This window comes from Sebastes fasciatus, unplaced genomic scaffold (genome assembly GCF_043250625.1).
Source record: "Sebastes fasciatus isolate fSebFas1 unplaced genomic scaffold, fSebFas1.pri Scaffold_38, whole genome shotgun sequence".
Taxonomy (NCBI): domain Eukaryota; kingdom Metazoa; phylum Chordata; class Actinopteri; order Perciformes; family Sebastidae; genus Sebastes; species Sebastes fasciatus.
In genome coordinates, this window is record NW_027428221.1 from 37,501 (window position 1) to 55,000 (window position 17,500).

The 17,500-nt window shown below is 45.5% G+C and overlaps 2 protein-coding genes across 3 annotated transcripts in view; both read left to right on the plus strand.

Annotated features, from left to right (window-relative positions):
- galnt11 (UDP-N-acetyl-alpha-D-galactosamine:polypeptide N-acetylgalactosaminyltransferase 11 (GalNAc-T11)) overlaps positions 1 to 5,821 on the plus strand; it is a 13,891-nt gene extending 8,070 nt beyond the window's left edge. Inside the window, exons 7-11 of the mRNA XM_074628487.1 lie at positions 99 to 216; positions 1,766 to 1,918; positions 2,001 to 2,222; positions 3,371 to 3,613; positions 4,480 to 5,821. Of these exons, the coding sequence (XP_074484588.1) occupies positions 99 to 216; positions 1,766 to 1,918; positions 2,001 to 2,222; positions 3,371 to 3,613; positions 4,480 to 4,611 (868 nt within the window). The 3' untranslated portion in view covers positions 4,612 to 5,821. The remainder of the gene's footprint in view (positions 1 to 98; positions 217 to 1,765; positions 1,919 to 2,000; positions 2,223 to 3,370; positions 3,614 to 4,479) is intronic.
- Positions 5,822 to 15,775: 9,954 nt separating this feature from the next.
- Positions 15,776 to 17,500, plus strand: part of chodl (chondrolectin) — an 11,125-nt gene continuing 9,400 nt past the window's right edge. For both annotated transcript variants that reach the window (XM_074628488.1, XM_074628489.1), the window contains exons 1-2: positions 15,776 to 16,191; positions 16,381 to 16,419. In XM_074628488.1, coding sequence (XP_074484589.1) covers positions 15,791 to 16,191; positions 16,381 to 16,419 — 440 coding nt within the window. In that variant the 5' untranslated portion in view covers positions 15,776 to 15,790. The remainder of the gene's footprint in view (positions 16,192 to 16,380; positions 16,420 to 17,500) is intronic.

Sequence of the window (17,500 nt, forward strand, 5' to 3'; positions counted from 1 at the left end):
CGTAAACGCCGTAATGGCACGTAAACGCCGTAATGGCACGTTAACGTTAAAGATGGAGCTGATGATAATATTACCCCCCCCTCTCTCACCCCCCTCAGGTCTCCCACCATGGCCGGCGGTCTATTCGCCATGAACAGGAAGTACTTTAACGAGCTCGGCCAATACGACGGCGGCATGGACATCTGGGGCGGAGAAAACCTGGAGATCTCCTTCAGGGTGAGGACGCCGTTTAACCACCGCCAGTCACATGATGCTGGAGTTAGCCTAGCTTAGCATAAACACTGGAAGTAGATGGAAAGAGCTAGCCAAGGCTCCTGCTGGTTCTACTGGGTTTCAACCAGTCGGACCAGTAAGACGTCTCTCTGTGTCTCTGTGTCTGTGTGTCTCTGTGTCTGTGTGTCTCCGTGTCTCCGTGTCTCCGTGTCTGTGTGTCTCCGTGTCTCCGTGTCTGTGTGTCTCCGTGTCTGTGTGTCTGTGTGTCTCCGTGTCTGTGTGTCTCCGTGTCTCCGTGTCTCCGTGTCTGTGTGTCTCCGTGTCTCCGTGTGTCCGTGTCTCCGTGTCTGTGTGTCTCCGTGTCTGTGTGTCTCCGTGTCTCCGTGTCTGTGTGTCTCCGTGTCTCCGTGTCTCCGTGTCTCCGTGTCTGTGTGTCTCCGTGTCTGTGTGTCTCCGTGTCTCCGTGTCTGTGTGTCTCCGTGTCTGTGTGTCTCCGTGTGTCCGTGTCTGTGTGTCTGTGTGTCTCCGTGTCTGTGTGTCTCCGTGTCTCCGTGTCTGTGTGTCTGTGTGTCTGTGTGTCTCCGTGTCTCCGTGTCTCCGTGTCTGTGTGTCTCCGTGTCTGTGTGTCTCCGTGTCTCCGTGTCTCCGTGTCTGTGTGTCTCCGTGTCTCCGTGTCTGTGTGTCTGTGTGTCTCCGTGTCTGTGTGTCTGTGTGTCTCCGTGTCTGTGTGTCTGTGTGTCTCCGTGTCTGTGTGTCTCCGTGTCTGTGTGTCTGTGTGTCTCCGTGTCTGTGTGTCTCCGTGTCTCCGTGTCTGTGTGTCTCCGTGTCTCCATGTCTGTGTGTCTCCGTGTCTGTGTGTCTCCGTGTCTGTGTGTCTCCGTGTCTGTGTGTCTCCGTGTGTCCGTGTCTGTGTGTCTGTGTGTCTCCGTGTCTGTGTGTCTCCGTGTCTCCGTGTCTGTGTGTCTGTGTGTCTCCGTGTCTCCGTGTCTGTGTGTCTCCGTGTCTGTGTGTCTCCGTGTCTCCGTGTCTGTGTGTCTCCGTGTCTCCGTGTCTGTGTGTCTGTGTGTCTCCGTGTCTGTGTGTCTCCGTGTCTGTGTGTCTGTGTGTCTCCGTGTCTCCATGTCTGTGTGTCTCCGTGTCTGTGTGTCTCCGTGTCTGTGTGTCTCCGTGTCTGTGTGTCTCCGTGTCTGTGTGTCTCCGTGTGTCCGTGTCTGTGTGTCTGTGTGTCTCCGTGTCTGTGTGTCTCCGTGTCTCCGTGTCTGTGTGTCTGTGTGTCTCCGTGTCTGTGTGTCTCCGTGTCTCCGTGTCTGTGTGTCTCCGTGTCTGTGTGTCTCCGTGTCTGTGTGTCTCCGTGTCTGTGTGTCTCCGTGTCTCCGTGTCTGTGTGTCTGTGTGTCTGTGTGTCTCCGTGTCTCCGTGTCTGTGTGTCTCCGTGTCTGTGTGTCTCCGTGTCTGTGTGTCTGTGTGTCTCCGTGTCTGTGTGTCTCCGTGTCTCCGTGTCTGTGTGTCTCCGTGTCTGTGTGTCTCCGTGTGTCCGTGTCTCCGTGTCTCAGATCTGGATGTGCGGCGGTCAGCTGCTCATCATCCCGTGCTCCAGAGTCGGTCACATCTTCAGGAAGAGGCGTCCGTACGGCTCGCCGGGGGGGCAGGACACCATGGCCCACAATTCTCTGCGGCTAGCGCACGTATGGATGGACGAGTACAAGGTAAACACACACACACACACACAGAGCCGTGATCCTGAAACGTCCTCTGACCTCACTTCCTGTGTGTCTGTGGTCCAATCAGGAGCAGTATCTGTCCCTGCGTCCAGAGCTACGTGACCGCAGCTACGGCGACATCAGCGAGCGCGTGGCGTTGAGGAAGCAGCTGCAGTGTCACGAGTTCCGCTGGTACCTGGACACGGTCTACCCCGAGATGCAGACCGTCGCCAACGGCAACAAGCAGCAGCATCAGCCGCTGTTCGTCAACAAGGGGCTGAGACGACCCAAAGTCCTGCATCGAGGACGGGTACGTACACGCTACACGCTACACACTTCATGTTACACGCTACATGTTATACTGTCATCGTCCTGCAGAGAGGACAGGTACGTACATGCTACACACTACACGTTACACACTTCATGTTACACGCTACATGTTACACGTTACACGCTACACGTCACACGTCATGTTACATGCTTCATGTTACACACTTCATGTTACACGTTCCTGCTACACGTTACATGCTTCCTGTTACACACTTCATGTTACACGCTATATGCAGAGAGGACGGGTACGTACATGCTGCACGTTACACGCTATGTTACATGTTACATGTTACACGCTATGTTACACGTTACATGTTAAACGTTACACGCTACATGTTACACGCTACATGTTATACGCTACATGTTACACGCTACACGTTACACGTTACAGGTTACACGCTACACGTTACATGTTACACGTTACATGTTACACGTTACATGTTACACGCTACATATTACACGATACATGTTACACGCTACATGTTACACGATACACGTTACATGCTACATGTTACACGCTACACATTACATGTTACACGCTACACGTTACACGATACATGTTACACGCTACACGTTACATGTTACACGCTACACGTTACACGCTTCACGTTACACGCTACATGTGACACGCTACATGTTACACGCTACATGTTACACGCTAAACGCTACATGTTACACTTTACACGTTACATGTTACACGCTACATGTTACATGTTACACGCTTCACGTTACACGCTACATGTGACACGCTACATGTTACACGTTACATGTTACACGCTACATGTTACACGCTAAACGCTACATGTTACACTTTACACGCTACATGTTACACGCTACACGCTATGTGTTACCCATTACACGCTACATGTTGCACACTTCACGCTACACACTACATGTTACACGCTATGTTACACGTTACATGTTACACGCTACATGTTACACGCTACACGCTATGTGTTACCCATTACACGTTACATGTTGCACACTTCACGTTACACGCTACACGCTACAGGTTATGCTGTGATGGTCGTGCCGTCTCCATGTTGTAATAATGTGTTTCCGTAACTTTACGTTTGTTTGTTGATCATAAATAACACAAACGGCTCCTCTCTGTCCGCCATCTTTCAGCTTCGTAACCTAGCAACGGGGCGTTGCCTGGCGGCCCAGGGCCGGGCCAGTCAGAAGGGGGGGGTCGTCGTCCTGCGACCGTGTGACCCCCGAGACCCCGAACAGGACTGGGCCTACGACGAGGAGGGTCAGCTGATCCTGGCGGGTCTGCTGTGTCTGGACGTGTCCGAGGTCAGGACCTTCGACCCCCCCAGACTGATGAAGTGTCATGGCTCGGGGGGGTCGCAGCAGTGGAGCCTGGGGGTGAGACGCCAACGCCGTGTTATATACCGTCACGGTAGACTGGAGGCTAACGCTAGCAGTGGGCTAACATTAGCTGGAGGCTAACATTAGCTGGAGGCTAACGCTAGCAGTGGGCTAACATTAGCTGGAGGCTAACATTAGCTGGAGGCTAACGCTAGCAGTGGGCTAACATTAGCTGGAGGCTAACATTAGCTGGAGGCTAACGCTAGCAGTGGGCTAACATTAGCTGGAGGCTAACATTAGCTGGAGGCTAACGCTAGCTGGAGGCTAACATTAGCTGGAGGCTAACGCTAGCTGGAGGCTAACGCTAGCTGGAGGCTAACATTAGCTGGAGGCTAATGCTAGCTGGAGGCTAACGCTAGCTGGAGGCTAACATTAGCTGGAGGCTAACATTAGCTGGAGGCTAACATTAGCTGGAGGCTAACGCTAGCGGCTCTAGCGAGCTACAATATCAGAGAAGCGTTTCAGAGACGGAGGAAATGTTGCTAACAGCAGCTAACGTGAGCCGTTAGCTGCTGTTAGCAGAAAGCTAAACTATTAGCATCCCTGGAGACAGACAATCTTGCTAGCTAGCTAATCTGGTCCCGTTGGTTCATGTTAACTGGAGATCCTGGAGAGTGACGGCACGTTGAGAGGAACCAGAGAGGAACCAGCATCTTCAGTTACTGTTACAGAAGACAACCATACTGGCTAGCTAACGCTGGCTAGCTAACGCTGGCTAGCCAGCGTTAGCTAGCGTTAGCCAGCGTTAGCTAGCGTTAGCCAGCGTTAGCTAGCGTGTTCAGAGAGCTATTCTGCCTCCACTAAACACGTCACCATGGTTACCAACAGAGATTATAACTCTCTGTCTCTTTGTCTCTCTGTAGAAGTCCAACCGTCTCTACCAGGTCTCGGTGGGTCAGTGTCTCTCCGTTGCTCAGCCCGTCGGGCCTAAAGGTTACGTCTCCATGGCGATATGCGACGCCTCGCAGGCGCAGCAGTGGCAGCTGGAGGGCTGAGGGGGACGCCATCACTCGTCCTCCGTGAGACGGACAGACGGAGGGACGGAGGGACAGAGGGACAGTTTGGTTTTAAAGACAATCAGGTTTTAAATGTTCGTCTTTTTGATGGTTGGTGTTTTTTCTCAGGACGACTTTTATGAACCAGCACATTTTATTTCATTGATTTTCTTTTAAACGGTCCTGGAAGGTCCTGGAAGGTCCTGGAATAGGTTTAGTGTTGGAGTGATGGATTCCAGGAGCCTGCAGGAGGAGTTGTCTTTCTCTCAGAGGGACGGACGAGGACTGAACTGATGAACTGATGGACTGATGGACTGATGAACTGATGGACTGATGAACTGATGGACTGATGGACTGATGGACTGATGAACTGATGGACTGATGGACTGATGGACTGATGGACTGATGGACTGATGAACTGATGGACTGATGGACTGATGGACTGATGGACTGATGAACTGATGGACTGATGGACTGATGGACTGATGAGGATCAGATTCTGTTCATAAACCAGGAATGTTCTGGTATTTATTGAAATCATTATAAAACCTGATTCTCTCTCCGTGTTTCTGCTTTTTAATCAAATCATGGATTCATCAGTGAAACATGGAGCCTTTTTCTATGAGCCAGTCAGCAGTCACCTGTTGACCTGTAACACACCTGTTGACCTGTAACACACCTGTTGACCTGGAACACACCTGTTGACCTGTAACACACCTGTTGACCTGTAACACACCTGTTGACCTGTAACACACCTGTTGACCTGTAACACACCTGTTGACCTGGAACACACCTGTTGACCTGTAACACACCTGTTGACCTGTAACACACCTGTTGACCTGTAACACACCTGTTGACCTGTAACACACCTGTTGACCTGTAACACACCTGTTGACCTGTAACACACCTGTTGACCTGGAACACACCTGTTGACCTGTAACACACCTGTTGACCTGGAACACACCTGTTGACCTGTAACACACCTGTTGACCTGGAACACACCTGTTGACCTTTAACACACCTGTTGACCTGTAACACACCTGTTGACCTGGAACACACCTGGTTACCTGGAACACACCTGTCGACCTGGAACACACCTGGGTGACGTCAGGTGATCGTCTCTGCAGGACACATGTGGTGACAGTATTACAGATGTTTTTACAGTTGTGTCATTTCATCATCAATAAATCAACACAGACTGACGTGTAAAGACGAGTGTTGTTTAACTCGCTGGTTCAGGTGAAGCTGCTGGTTTACAGGTACGTCTCTGTCGTCATCGGTCATCGACGTCCGTCACACAACCTCTGTGAGAACGACTGGATCTGAAATGAATTATTGTTCCGTCATAGTTCGTTTATTTTTTACCGCTAACGCAAAATAAGAGTTTTATGTGTGATGCGGAACCAAAGTTCACAAACACAAGTTCCCCCTGGGAACTTTTATCCGTACGCTGTTAGCAACCTCGAGGTCTGTAACCAATGCTGAAGTGTTTACTTTGAAGTGGTTCCAGATATCTTTAAAGTGGTTCCAGATATCTTCAAAGTGGTTCCAGATATCCTTAAAGTGGTTCCAGATATCTTTAAAGTGGTTCCAGATGTCCTTGAAGTAGTTCCAGATATCTTTAAAGTGGTTCCAGATATCTTTAAAGTGGTTCCAGATATCTTTAAAGTGGTTCCAGATATCCTTAAAGTGGTTCCAGATATCTTTAAAGTGGTTCCAGATGTCCTTCAAGTAGTTCCAGATATCTTTAAAGTGGTTCCAGATATCTTTAAAGTAGTTCCAGATATCCTTGAAGTAGTTCCAGATATCTTTAAAGTGGTTCCAGATATCTTTAAAGTGGTTCCAGATATCCTTGAAGTGGTTCCAGATATCCTTAAAGTGGTTCCAGATATCCTTAAAGTGGTTCCAGATATCTTTAAAGTGGTTCCAGATGTCCTTGAAGTAGTTCCAGATATCTTTAAAGTGGTTCCAGATATCTTTAAAGTGGTTCCAGATATCCTTGAAGTAGTTCCAGATATCTTTAAAGTGGTTCCAGATATCTTTAAAGTAGTTCCAGATATCCTTGAAGTAGTTCCAGATATCTTTAAAGTGGTTCCAGATATCCTTAAAGTGGTTCCAGATATCTTTAAAGTGGTTCCAGATGTCCTTCAAGTAGTTCCAGATATCTTTAAAGTGGTTCCAGATATCTTTAAAGTAGTTCCAGATATCCTTGAAGTAGTTCCAGATATCTTTAAAGTGGTTCCAGATATCTTTAAAGTGGTTCCAGATATCCTTGAAGTGGTTCCAGATATCCTTAAAGTGGTTCCAGATATCCTTAAAGTGGTTCCAGATATCTTTAAAGTGGTTCCAGATGTCCTTGAAGTAGTTCCAGATATCTTTAAAGTGGTTCCAGATATCTTTAAAGTGGTTCCAGATATCTTTAAAGTGGTTCCAGATATCCTTGAAGTAGTTCCAGATATCTTTAAAGTGGTTCCAGATATCTTTAAAGTAGTTCCAGATATCCTTGAAGTAGTTCCAGATATCTTTAAAGTGGTTCCAGATATCCTTAAAGTGGTTCCAGATATCCTTAAAGTGGTTCCAGATATCTTTAAAGTGGTTCCAGATATCCTTGAAGTGGTTCCAGATATCCTTAAAGTGGTTCCAGATATCCTTAAAGTGGTTCCAGATATCTTTAAAGTGGTTCCAGATGTCCTTGAAGTGGTTCCAGATATCTTTAAAGTGGTTCCAGATATCTTTAAAGTGGTTCCAGATATCTTTAAAGTGGTTCCAGATATCTTTAAAGTGGTTCCAGATGTCCTTGAAGTGGTTCCAGATATCTTTAAAGTGGTTCCAGATATCTTTAAAGTAGTTCCAGATATCTTTAAAGTGGTTCCAGATATCTTTAAAGTGGTTCCAGATATCTTTAAAGTGGTTCCAGATATCCTTGAAGTGGTTCCAGATATCCTTAAAGTGGTTCCAGATATCCTTAAAGTGGTTCCAGATATCTTTAAAGTGGTTCCAGATATCTTTAAAGTAGTTCCAGATATCCTTGAAGTAGTTCCAGATATCTTTAAAGTGGTTCCAGATATCTTTAAAGTGGTTCCAGATATCCTTGAAGTGGTTCCAGATATCCTTAAAGTGGTTCCAGATATCCTTAAAGTGGTTCCAGATATCCTTAAAGTGGTTCCAGATATCTTTAAAGTGGTTCCAGATGTCCTTGAAGTAGTTCCAGATATCTTTAAAGTGGTTCCAGATATCTTTAAAGTGGTTCCAGATATCTTTAAAGTGGTTCCAGATATCCTTGAAGTAGTTCCAGATATCTTTAAAGTGGTTCCAGATATCTTTAAAGTAGTTCCAGATATCCTTGAAGTAGTTCCAGATATCTTTAAAGTGGTTCCAGATATCCTTAAAGTGGTTCCAGATATCCTTGAAGTAGTTCCAGATATCTTTAAAGTGGTTCCAGATATCCTTAAAGTGGTTCCAGATATCCTTGAAGTAGTTCCAGATATCTTTAAAGTGGTTCCAGATATCTTTAAAGTAGTTCCAGATATCCTTGAAGTAGTTCCAGATATCTTTAAAGTGGTTCCAGATATCCTTGAAGTGGTTCCAGATATCCTTAAAGTGGTTCCAGATATCCTTAAAGTGGTTCCAGATATCTTTAAAGTGGTTCCAGATATCCTTGAAGTGGTTCCAGATATCCTTAAAGTGGTTCCAGATATCTTTAAAGTGGTTCCAGATGTCCTTGAAGTAGTTCCAGATATCTTTAAAGTGGTTCCAGATATCTTTAAAGTGGTTCCAGATATCTTTAAAGTGGTTCCAGATATCCTTGAAGTGGTTCCAGATATCCTTAAAGTGGTTCCAGATATCCTTAAAGTGGTTCCAGATATCCTTAAAGTGGTTCCAGATATCTTTAAAGTGGTTCCAGATGTCCTTCAAGTAGTTCCAGATATCTTTAAAGTGGTTCCAGATATCTTTAAAGTAGTTCCAGATATCCTTGAAGTAGTTCCAGATATCTTTAAAGTGGTTCCAGATATCTTTAAAGTGGTTCCAGATATCCTTGAAGTGGTTCCAGATATCCTTAAAGTGGTTCCAGATATCCTTAAAGTGGTTCCAGATATCTTTAAAGTGGTTCCAGATGTCCTTGAAGTAGTTCCAGATATCTTTAAAGTGGTTCCAGATATCTTTAAAGTGGTTCCAGATATCTTTAAAGTGGTTCCAGATATCCTTGAAGTAGTTCCAGATATCTTTAAAGTGGTTCCAGATATCTTTAAAGTAGTTCCAGATATCCTTGAAGTAGTTCCAGATATCTTTAAAGTGGTTCCAGATATCCTTAAAGTGGTTCCAGATATCCTTAAAGTGGTTCCAGATATCTTTAAAGTGGTTCCAGATATCCTTGAAGTGGTTCCAGATATCCTTAAAGTGGTTCCAGATATCCTTAAAGTGGTTCCAGATATCTTTAAAGTGGTTCCAGATGTCCTTGAAGTAGTTCCAGATATCTTTAAAGTGGTTCCAGATATCTTTAAAGTGGTTCCAGATATCTTTAAAGTGGTTCCAGATATCCTTAAAGTGGTTCCAGATATCCTTAAAGTGGTTCCAGATATCTTTAAAGTGGTTCCAGATATCCTTAAAGTGGTTCCAGATATCTTTAAAGTAGTTCCAGATATCTTTAAAGTGGTTCCAGATATCCTTAAAGTGGTTCCAGATATCTTTAAAGTGGTTCCAGATGTCCTTAAAGTGGTTCCAGATATCCTTAAAGTGGTTCCAGATATCTTTAAAGTAGTTCCAGATATCTTTAAAGTGGTTCCAGATGTCCTTAAAGTGGTTCCAGATATCCTTAAAGTGGTTCCAGATATCTTTAAAGTAGTTCCAGATATCTTTAAAGTGGTTCCAGATATCCTTAAAGTGGTTCCAGATATCTTTAAAGTGGTTCCAGATGTCCTTGAAGTGGTTCCAGATGTCCTTGAAGTGGTTCCAGATATCCTCGAAGTGGTTCCAGATAACCTCGAAGTGGTTCCAGATATCTTTAAAGTGGTTCCAGGGTCCTTGAAGTGGTTCCAGATATCCTTAAAGTGGTTCCAGGGTCCTTGAAGTGATTCCAGATATCTTTAAAGTGGTTCCAGATATCTTTAAAGTGGTTCCAGGGTCCTTGAAGTGGTTCCAGATATCCTTAAAGTGGTTCCAGATATCTTTAAAGTGGTTCCAGGGTCCTTGAAGTGGTTCCAGATATCTTTAAAGTGGTTCCAGGGTCCTTGAAGTGGTTCCAGGGTCTTTGGAGGAGTTTTGTTAGAGCAGAGTGAACGCTGTAAATACTTCCTGTGGAGCAAACGACCACAGAAATCAATACATTGTGCGTGTGCGTGTGTGTGTGTGTGTGACGGCCTGCAGAGTATTGACGAGAAGAGAAAGCTCATTATTTCAGGGGCTGAATCACTGGAAGCCATTAATTAGACTGTTATTACACTCACACATACACACACACACACACACACACATACATACACACACTCACACACACACACTCACACACTAATTAACCTTATTGACCCAGAACAACCCTGACTACACACACACACACACACATCCAGTTTTTATATCTAATATTTGAGTACATTCAGGTAAACTTGCAGCTCTGGTGATGATTCCTCCCTCCAACTGTCCTTGAGAAGATTCCAGGTCCTTGAGCAGGTTCCAGGACTCTTTGAATCGGTGAGGAGGTCAGAGAAGTCCTTCAAGGTCTGAGGACTCCAGATGTGGTTTTGAAGACTCCTTGTGGAGCAGGTTTTATGGTTCCTTGAGAATGTCAGAGAAGATCTTTAAGGAGGTTCCAGGAGCTCCCGTTATTCCCAGGTCTTGAGCAGGTTCCAGGTGTGGGTTACTGTGTGTGTTACTGTGTGTGTGTGTGTGTGTGTGTGTGTGTGTGTGTGTGTGTTACTGTGTGTGTGTGTGTGTGTGTGTGTGTGTGTGTGTGTGTTACTGTGTGTGTGTGTGTGTGTGTGTGTGTGTGTGTGTGTGTGTGTTACTGTGTGTGTGTGTGTGTGTGTGTGTGTGTGTGTGTGTTACTGTGTGTGTGTGTGTGTGTGTTACTGTGTGTGTGTGTGTGTGTGTGTGTTACTGTGTGTGTGTGTGTGTGTGTGTGTGTGTGTTACTGTATGTGTTACTGTGTGTGTGTGTGTGTGTGTGTGTTACTGTGTGTGTGTGTGTGTGTGTGTTACTGTGTGTGTGTGTGTGTGTGTGTGTGTGTGTGTGTTACTGTGTGTGTGTGTGTGTGTGTGTGTGTGTGTTACTGTGTGTGTGTGTGTTACTGTGTGTGTTACTGTGTGTGTGTGTGTGTGTGTGTGTGTGTGTGTGTGTGTGTGTTACTGTGTGTGTGTGTGTGTGTGTGTGTGTGTGTTACTGTGTGTGTGTGTGTGTGTGTTACTGTGTGTGTGTGTGTGTGTGTGTGTGTGTGTGTGTGTGTGTGTGTTACTGTGTGTGTTACTGTGTGTGTGTGTGTGTGTGTGTGTGTGTGTGTGTGTTACTGTGTGTGTGTGTGTGTGTGTGTGTTACTGTGTGTGTGTGTGTGTGTGTTACTGTGTGTGTTACTGTGTGTGTGTGTGTGTGTGTGTGTGTGTGTGTTACTGTGTGTGCGTGTGCGTGTGTGTGTGTGTGTTACTGTGTGTGTGTGTGTGTGTGTGTGTTACTGTGTGTGTGTGTGTGTGTGTGTGTGTGTGTGTTACTGTGTGTGTGTGTGTGTGTGTGTGTGTGTGTTACTGTGTGTGTTACTGTGTGTGTGTGTGTGTGTGTTACTGTGTGTGCGTGTGTGTGTGTGTTACTGTGTGTGTGTGTGTGTGTGTGTGTGTGTGTGTGTGTGTGTGTTACTGTGTGTGCATGTGTGTGTGTGTTACTGTGTGTGCGTGTGTGTGTGTGTGTGTTACTGTGTGTGTGTGTGTGTTACTGTGTGTGCGTGTGTGTGTGTGTGTTACTGTGTGTGTGTGTGTGTGTTACTGTGTGTGTGTGTGTGTGTGTGTGTGTGTGTGTGTGTGTGTGTGTGTGTGTTACTGTGTGTGTGTGTGTGTGCGCGTGTGTGCGTGTGTGTTACTGTGCGTGTGTGTGTGTGTGTGTGCGTGTGTGTGTGCGTGTGTGCGTGTGTGTTACTGTGTGCGTGTGTGTGTGTGTGTGTGCGTGTGTGTGTGCGTGTGTGCGTGTGTGTTACTGTGTGCGTGTGTGTGTGTGTGTGTGTGTGCGTGTGTGTGTGTGCGTGTGTGCGTGTGTGTTACTGTGTGCGTGTGTGTGTTAATGCAGATAGATTTTATATTACAGAGTGTTCCCAGTTAATGTGACATCATGCAGTCTGAGCAGCTGGCGGCTGATTGGACGGTTGGATTGATTCTAGAACCTTTATTGATTAGCAGCTCGTTGACGGAACAGTGTGATCGACACATTACTGCCGTGTGTGAGTGTGGTTTCTGGTCGTCTCCATCTTGGTTTCTGGTCGTCTCCATCTTGGTTTTTTGCAACCAGAACAGAACACCCTAAAGCATCCTCTCCTTTTTGGTCTCTTTGACTCTAAATGGGACCATAATTAACTAAATAAACATCGTTTTTGTTGATTGTTTTTTGACCAGTTGTGTTTTTGGAGTCAATCAGTAAATAGATCACAGTCGTCTGCATAAAGACGAACACTGAGGTTGTGATTATTAAAGATTTGACCTCGAGGTGACACATTAACGGAGAGTATCAGCTGATACTTTAAAACAATATGACACCTTTAATACAGACAGTTATTGTCAGACTGATGTTTACACTGGAAACTATGGAGGCGACTAGACCAGCAGTCAGCAGCTGTTTAAACTCCTTCATCCTTCACTTCCTGCTTCCTCCTCCTCTTCCTCTCTGCACTGAGGTCCATTGTTCTGTTGTGTGTGTGTGTACGTGTGCGTGCGTGCGTGTGTGGGTGCGCGCGTGTGTGTGTGTGTGTCTGTGTGTGTGAGGTAATCAGCGGTAAGTGGAGTGTGTTTCTGGACAGAGACGATCAGCCGCCTGCAGCCGATCAATACAAAGATCAATACTGAGAATGGAGGGAGAGATCTAACAGGTCATTGTGTGTGTGTGTGTGTGTGTGTGTGTGGGTGGGTGTGTGTGTGTGTGTGTGTGTGTGTGTGTGTCTCATTATGTAAAACTCTTGTTTATACAACCAGAGGACTCGTGTCTGTTTGACTGTCAGATGAACTCTGAACTTCCTGTCAGACGTTTTAAAGAAGACTCAAAGTTCTGGGTTCAAACTGTGGTCAATACACACACACACACACACACACACACACACACACACACACACACACACACACACACACACACAGGTTGGGTTTCAGAGTCTAAGTGTGTCAGTAAACTGATCTGATAAAACACTTTCCTATCAGTCACACTACAAGTAAACGATGAAGCCGATGCTGAAGAGCCTTAAACCTTCATCCTGTGTAGCAGCCAGCAGGAAGCGACTCCTCTGCTTCTTTAGACCTCTCTGAGAAGGTCAGCTAAATGTACTGAGCTCCACCTTCTGAGGTCACTTCTGGTCGCACAAAACCAAGACGGAGACGACTAAAAACCAAGATGGAGACGACTAAAAACCAAGATAGGGACGACCAAAGACCAAGATGGAGACGACCAAAAACCAAGATGGAGACGACCAAAAACCAAGATGGAGACGACCAAAACCAAGATGGAGACGACCAAAAACCAAGATGGAGACGACCAAAAACCAAGATGGAGACGACCAAAACCAAGATGGTGACGACCAAACACCAAGATGGAGACGACTAAAAACCAAGATGGAGACGACCAAAAACCAAGACGGAGACGACTAAAGACCAAGATGGAGACGACCAAAAACCAAGATGGAGACGACTAAAGACCAAGATGGAGACGACCAAAAACCAAGATGGAGACGACTAAAAACCAAGATAGGGACGACCAAAGACCAAGATGGAGACGACCAAAAACCAAGATGGAGACGACCAAAAACCAAGATGGAGACGACCAAAAACCAAGATGGAGACGACCAAAAACCAAGATGGAGACGACCAAAACCAAGATGGTGACGACCAAACACCAAGATGGAGACGACTAAAAACCAAGATGGAGACGACCAAAAACCAAGACGGAGACGACTAAAGACCAAGATGGAGACGACCAAAAACCAAGACGGAGACGACCAAAAACCAAGATGGAGACGACCAAACACCAAGATGGAGACGACCAAAAACCAAGATGGAGACGACCAAACACCAAGATGGAGACGACCAAAAACCAAGATGGAGACGACCAAAAACCAAGATGGAGACGACTAAAGACCAAGATGGTGACGACCAAAAACCAAGATGGAGACGACCAAAGACCAAGATGGAGACGACCAAAAACCAAGATGGAGACAACCAAAAACCAAGATGGAGACGACCAAAACCAAGATGGAGACGACCAAAAACCAAGATGGTGACGACCAAACACCAAGATGGAGACGACTAAAAACCAAGATGGAGACGACCAAAAACCAAGATGGAGACGACTAAAAACCAAGACGGAGACGACTAAAGACCAAGATGGAGACGACCAAAAACCAAGATGGAGACGACTAAAAACCAAGATGGAAACGACCAAAAACCAAGATGGAGACGACCAAAGACCAAGATGGAGACGACCAAAAACCAAGATGGAGACGACTATAAACCAAGATGGAGACGACTATAAACCAAGATGGAGACGACCAAAAACCAAGATGGAGACGACCAAAAACCAAGATGGAGACGACCAAAGACCAAGATGGTGACGACCAAAAACCAAGATGGAGACGACCAAAGACCAAGATGGAGACGACTAAAAACCAAGATGGAGACGACTATAAACCAAGATGGAGACGACTATAAACCAAGATGGAGACGACCAAAGACCAAGATGGAGACGACTAAAGACCAAGATGGTGACGACCAAACACCAAGATGGAGACGACCAAAGACCAAGATGGTGACGACCAAAAACCAAGATGGAGACGACCAAAGACCAAGATGGAGACGACCAAAAACCAAGACGGAGACGACTAAAGACCAAGATGGAGACGACCAAAAACCAAGACGGAGACGACCAAAAACCAAGATGGAGACGACCAAACACCAAGATGGAGACGACCAAAAACCAAGATGGAGACGACCAAACACCAAGATGGAGATGACCAAAAACCAAGATGGAGACGACCAAAAACCAAGATGGAGACGACTAAAGACCAAGATGGTGACGACCAAAAACCAAGATGGAGACGACTATAAACCAAGATGGAGACGACTAAAGACCAAGATGGAGACGACCAAAAACCAAGATGGAGATGACCAAAGACCAAGATGGAGACGTCCAAAAACCAAGATGGAGACGACCAAAGACCAAGATGGAGACGTCCAAAAACCAAGATGGAGACGACCAAAGACCACGATGGAGACGTCCAAAAACCAAGATGGAGACGACCAAAGACCAAGATGGAGACGACCAAAGACCAAGATGGAGACGACCAAAGACCAAGATGGAGACGACCAAAAACCAAGATGGAGACGTCCAAAAACCAAGATGGAGACGACCAAAGACCAAGATGGAGACGTCCAAAAACCAAGATGGAGACGACCAAAGACCACGATGGAGACGTCCAAAAACCAAGATGGAGACGACCAAAGACCAAGATGGAGACGACCAAAGACCAAGATGGAGACGACCAAAGACCAAGATGGAGACGACCAAAAACCAAGATGGAGACGACCAAAAACCAAGATGGAGACGACCAAAGACCAAGATGGAGACGACCAAAAACCAAGATGGAGACGACTATAAACCAAGATGGAGACGACCAAAGACCAAGATGGAGACGACCAAAAACCAAGATATAGACGACTATAAACCAAGATGGAGACGACCAAAGACCAAGATGGAGACGACTAAAAACCAAGATGGAGACGACCAAAAACCAAGATGGAGACGACCAAAGACCAAGATGGAGACGACCAAAAACCAAGATGGAGACGACTAAAGACCAAGATGGAGACGACCAAAGACCAAGATGGAGACGACCAAAAACCAAGATGGAGACGACTATAAACCAAGATGGAGACGACCAAAGACCAAGATGGAGACGACCAAAAACCAAGATGGAGACGACTATAAACCAAGATGGAGACGACTAAAGACCAAGATGGAGACGACTAAAAACCAAGATGGAGACGACCAAAAACCAAGATGGAGACGACCAAAGACCAAGATGGAGACGACCAAAGACCAAGATGGAGACGTCCAAAGACCAAGATGGAGACGACCAAAGACCAAGATGGAGACGACCAAAGACCAAGATGGAGACGTCCAAAGACCAAGATGGAGACGACCAAAGACCAAGATGGAGACGACCAAAAACCAAGATGGAGACGACCAAAGACCAAGATGGAGACGTCCAAAGACCAAGATGGAGACGACCAAAGACCAAGATGGAGACGACCAAAAACCAAGATGGAGACGACTAAAAACCAAGATGGAGATGGACAAACTGATGAAATCGAGGCTTCAGGACATCGGTCCACTAACCAGTGGGTGGACATCCAGGTGACGACGTCCTCTTGTTATATTCAGTCTGTGATTTAGACTTTTATATTTTCATGGACAGCAGATGTTGATTTAATGTCCTGTTGTCTCTCTTTTCATCTGAGATATTAGAGGACAGATGAGAGAAGGACAGACTGACGGAGATATTAGAGGACAGATGAGAGAAGGACGGACTGACGGAGATATTAGAGGACAGATGAGAGAAGGACAGACTGACGGACTGAAAAGGTAAAAGTGAGTTTAATTTTTCCGTGCTGCGTTCAGGGACCGTCCACACGCATGAAACCGGTCGATCCAGACTAGTGAGGGTCATTGAAAGCAGCTCAGGCTTCCATTGATTTCTGTTGTCCATCAGAGGAATAATAAAGTGCTTCAGTCACATCGCTGCTCACGTCCTCGTCCTCATCCTCGTCCTCCGCTGTCCAACCATCACTAACATCTGTCACACCGAGCTGATTAATGACGCAGGTCCTGAAATACACACCTCTATGGTTTGAGTTATATTTACTTTATGATTCACATTGAATAACATCATGAGACATAAAGAAGCACGAGACTAAACATCATCTGGTAGTTCTGACTTCTGAATCTCATAACCACAAGACATGATACAAATCACATTAAACAACAACCGCACAAAACATATAGATTCATTCATTAACTTATTATTATTGGGTTTATTTAATATATGTAATAGTTGATAAGGAGTAGTACTAGTATTACTACCACTGTTCTAGTACTACTAGTACTAGTATTACTACCACTGTTCTAGTACTACTAGTACTAGTATTACTACCACTGTTCTAGTACTACTAGTACTAGTATTACTACCACTGTTCTAGTACTACTAGTACTAGTATTACTACCACTGTTCTAGTACTACTAGTACTAGTATTACTACCACTGTTCTAGTACTATTAGTACTAGTATTACTACCACTGTTCTAGTACTACTAGTACTAGTATTACTACCACTGTTCTAGTTCTACTACTACTAGTATTACTACCACTGTTCTAGTACTACTACTAGTAGTACTCCTTGTTTAATCAGACAGATGTTTGATTCCAGCTGCAAAGACGAACTCTGTTTTAGCTTCAACTGCAAATATGTCCAGACTTAGAGCCACTGTTAGCCTAGCTTAGCACAAAGACTGGAAGCAGAGGGAGGTTGTTAGCCTAGCTTAGCACAAAGACTGGAAGCAGAGGGAGGTTGTTAGCCTAGCTTAGCACAAAGACTGGAAGCAGAGGGAGGTTGTTAGCCTAGCTTAGCACAAAGACTGGGTGCAGAGGGAGGTTATTAGCCTAGCTTA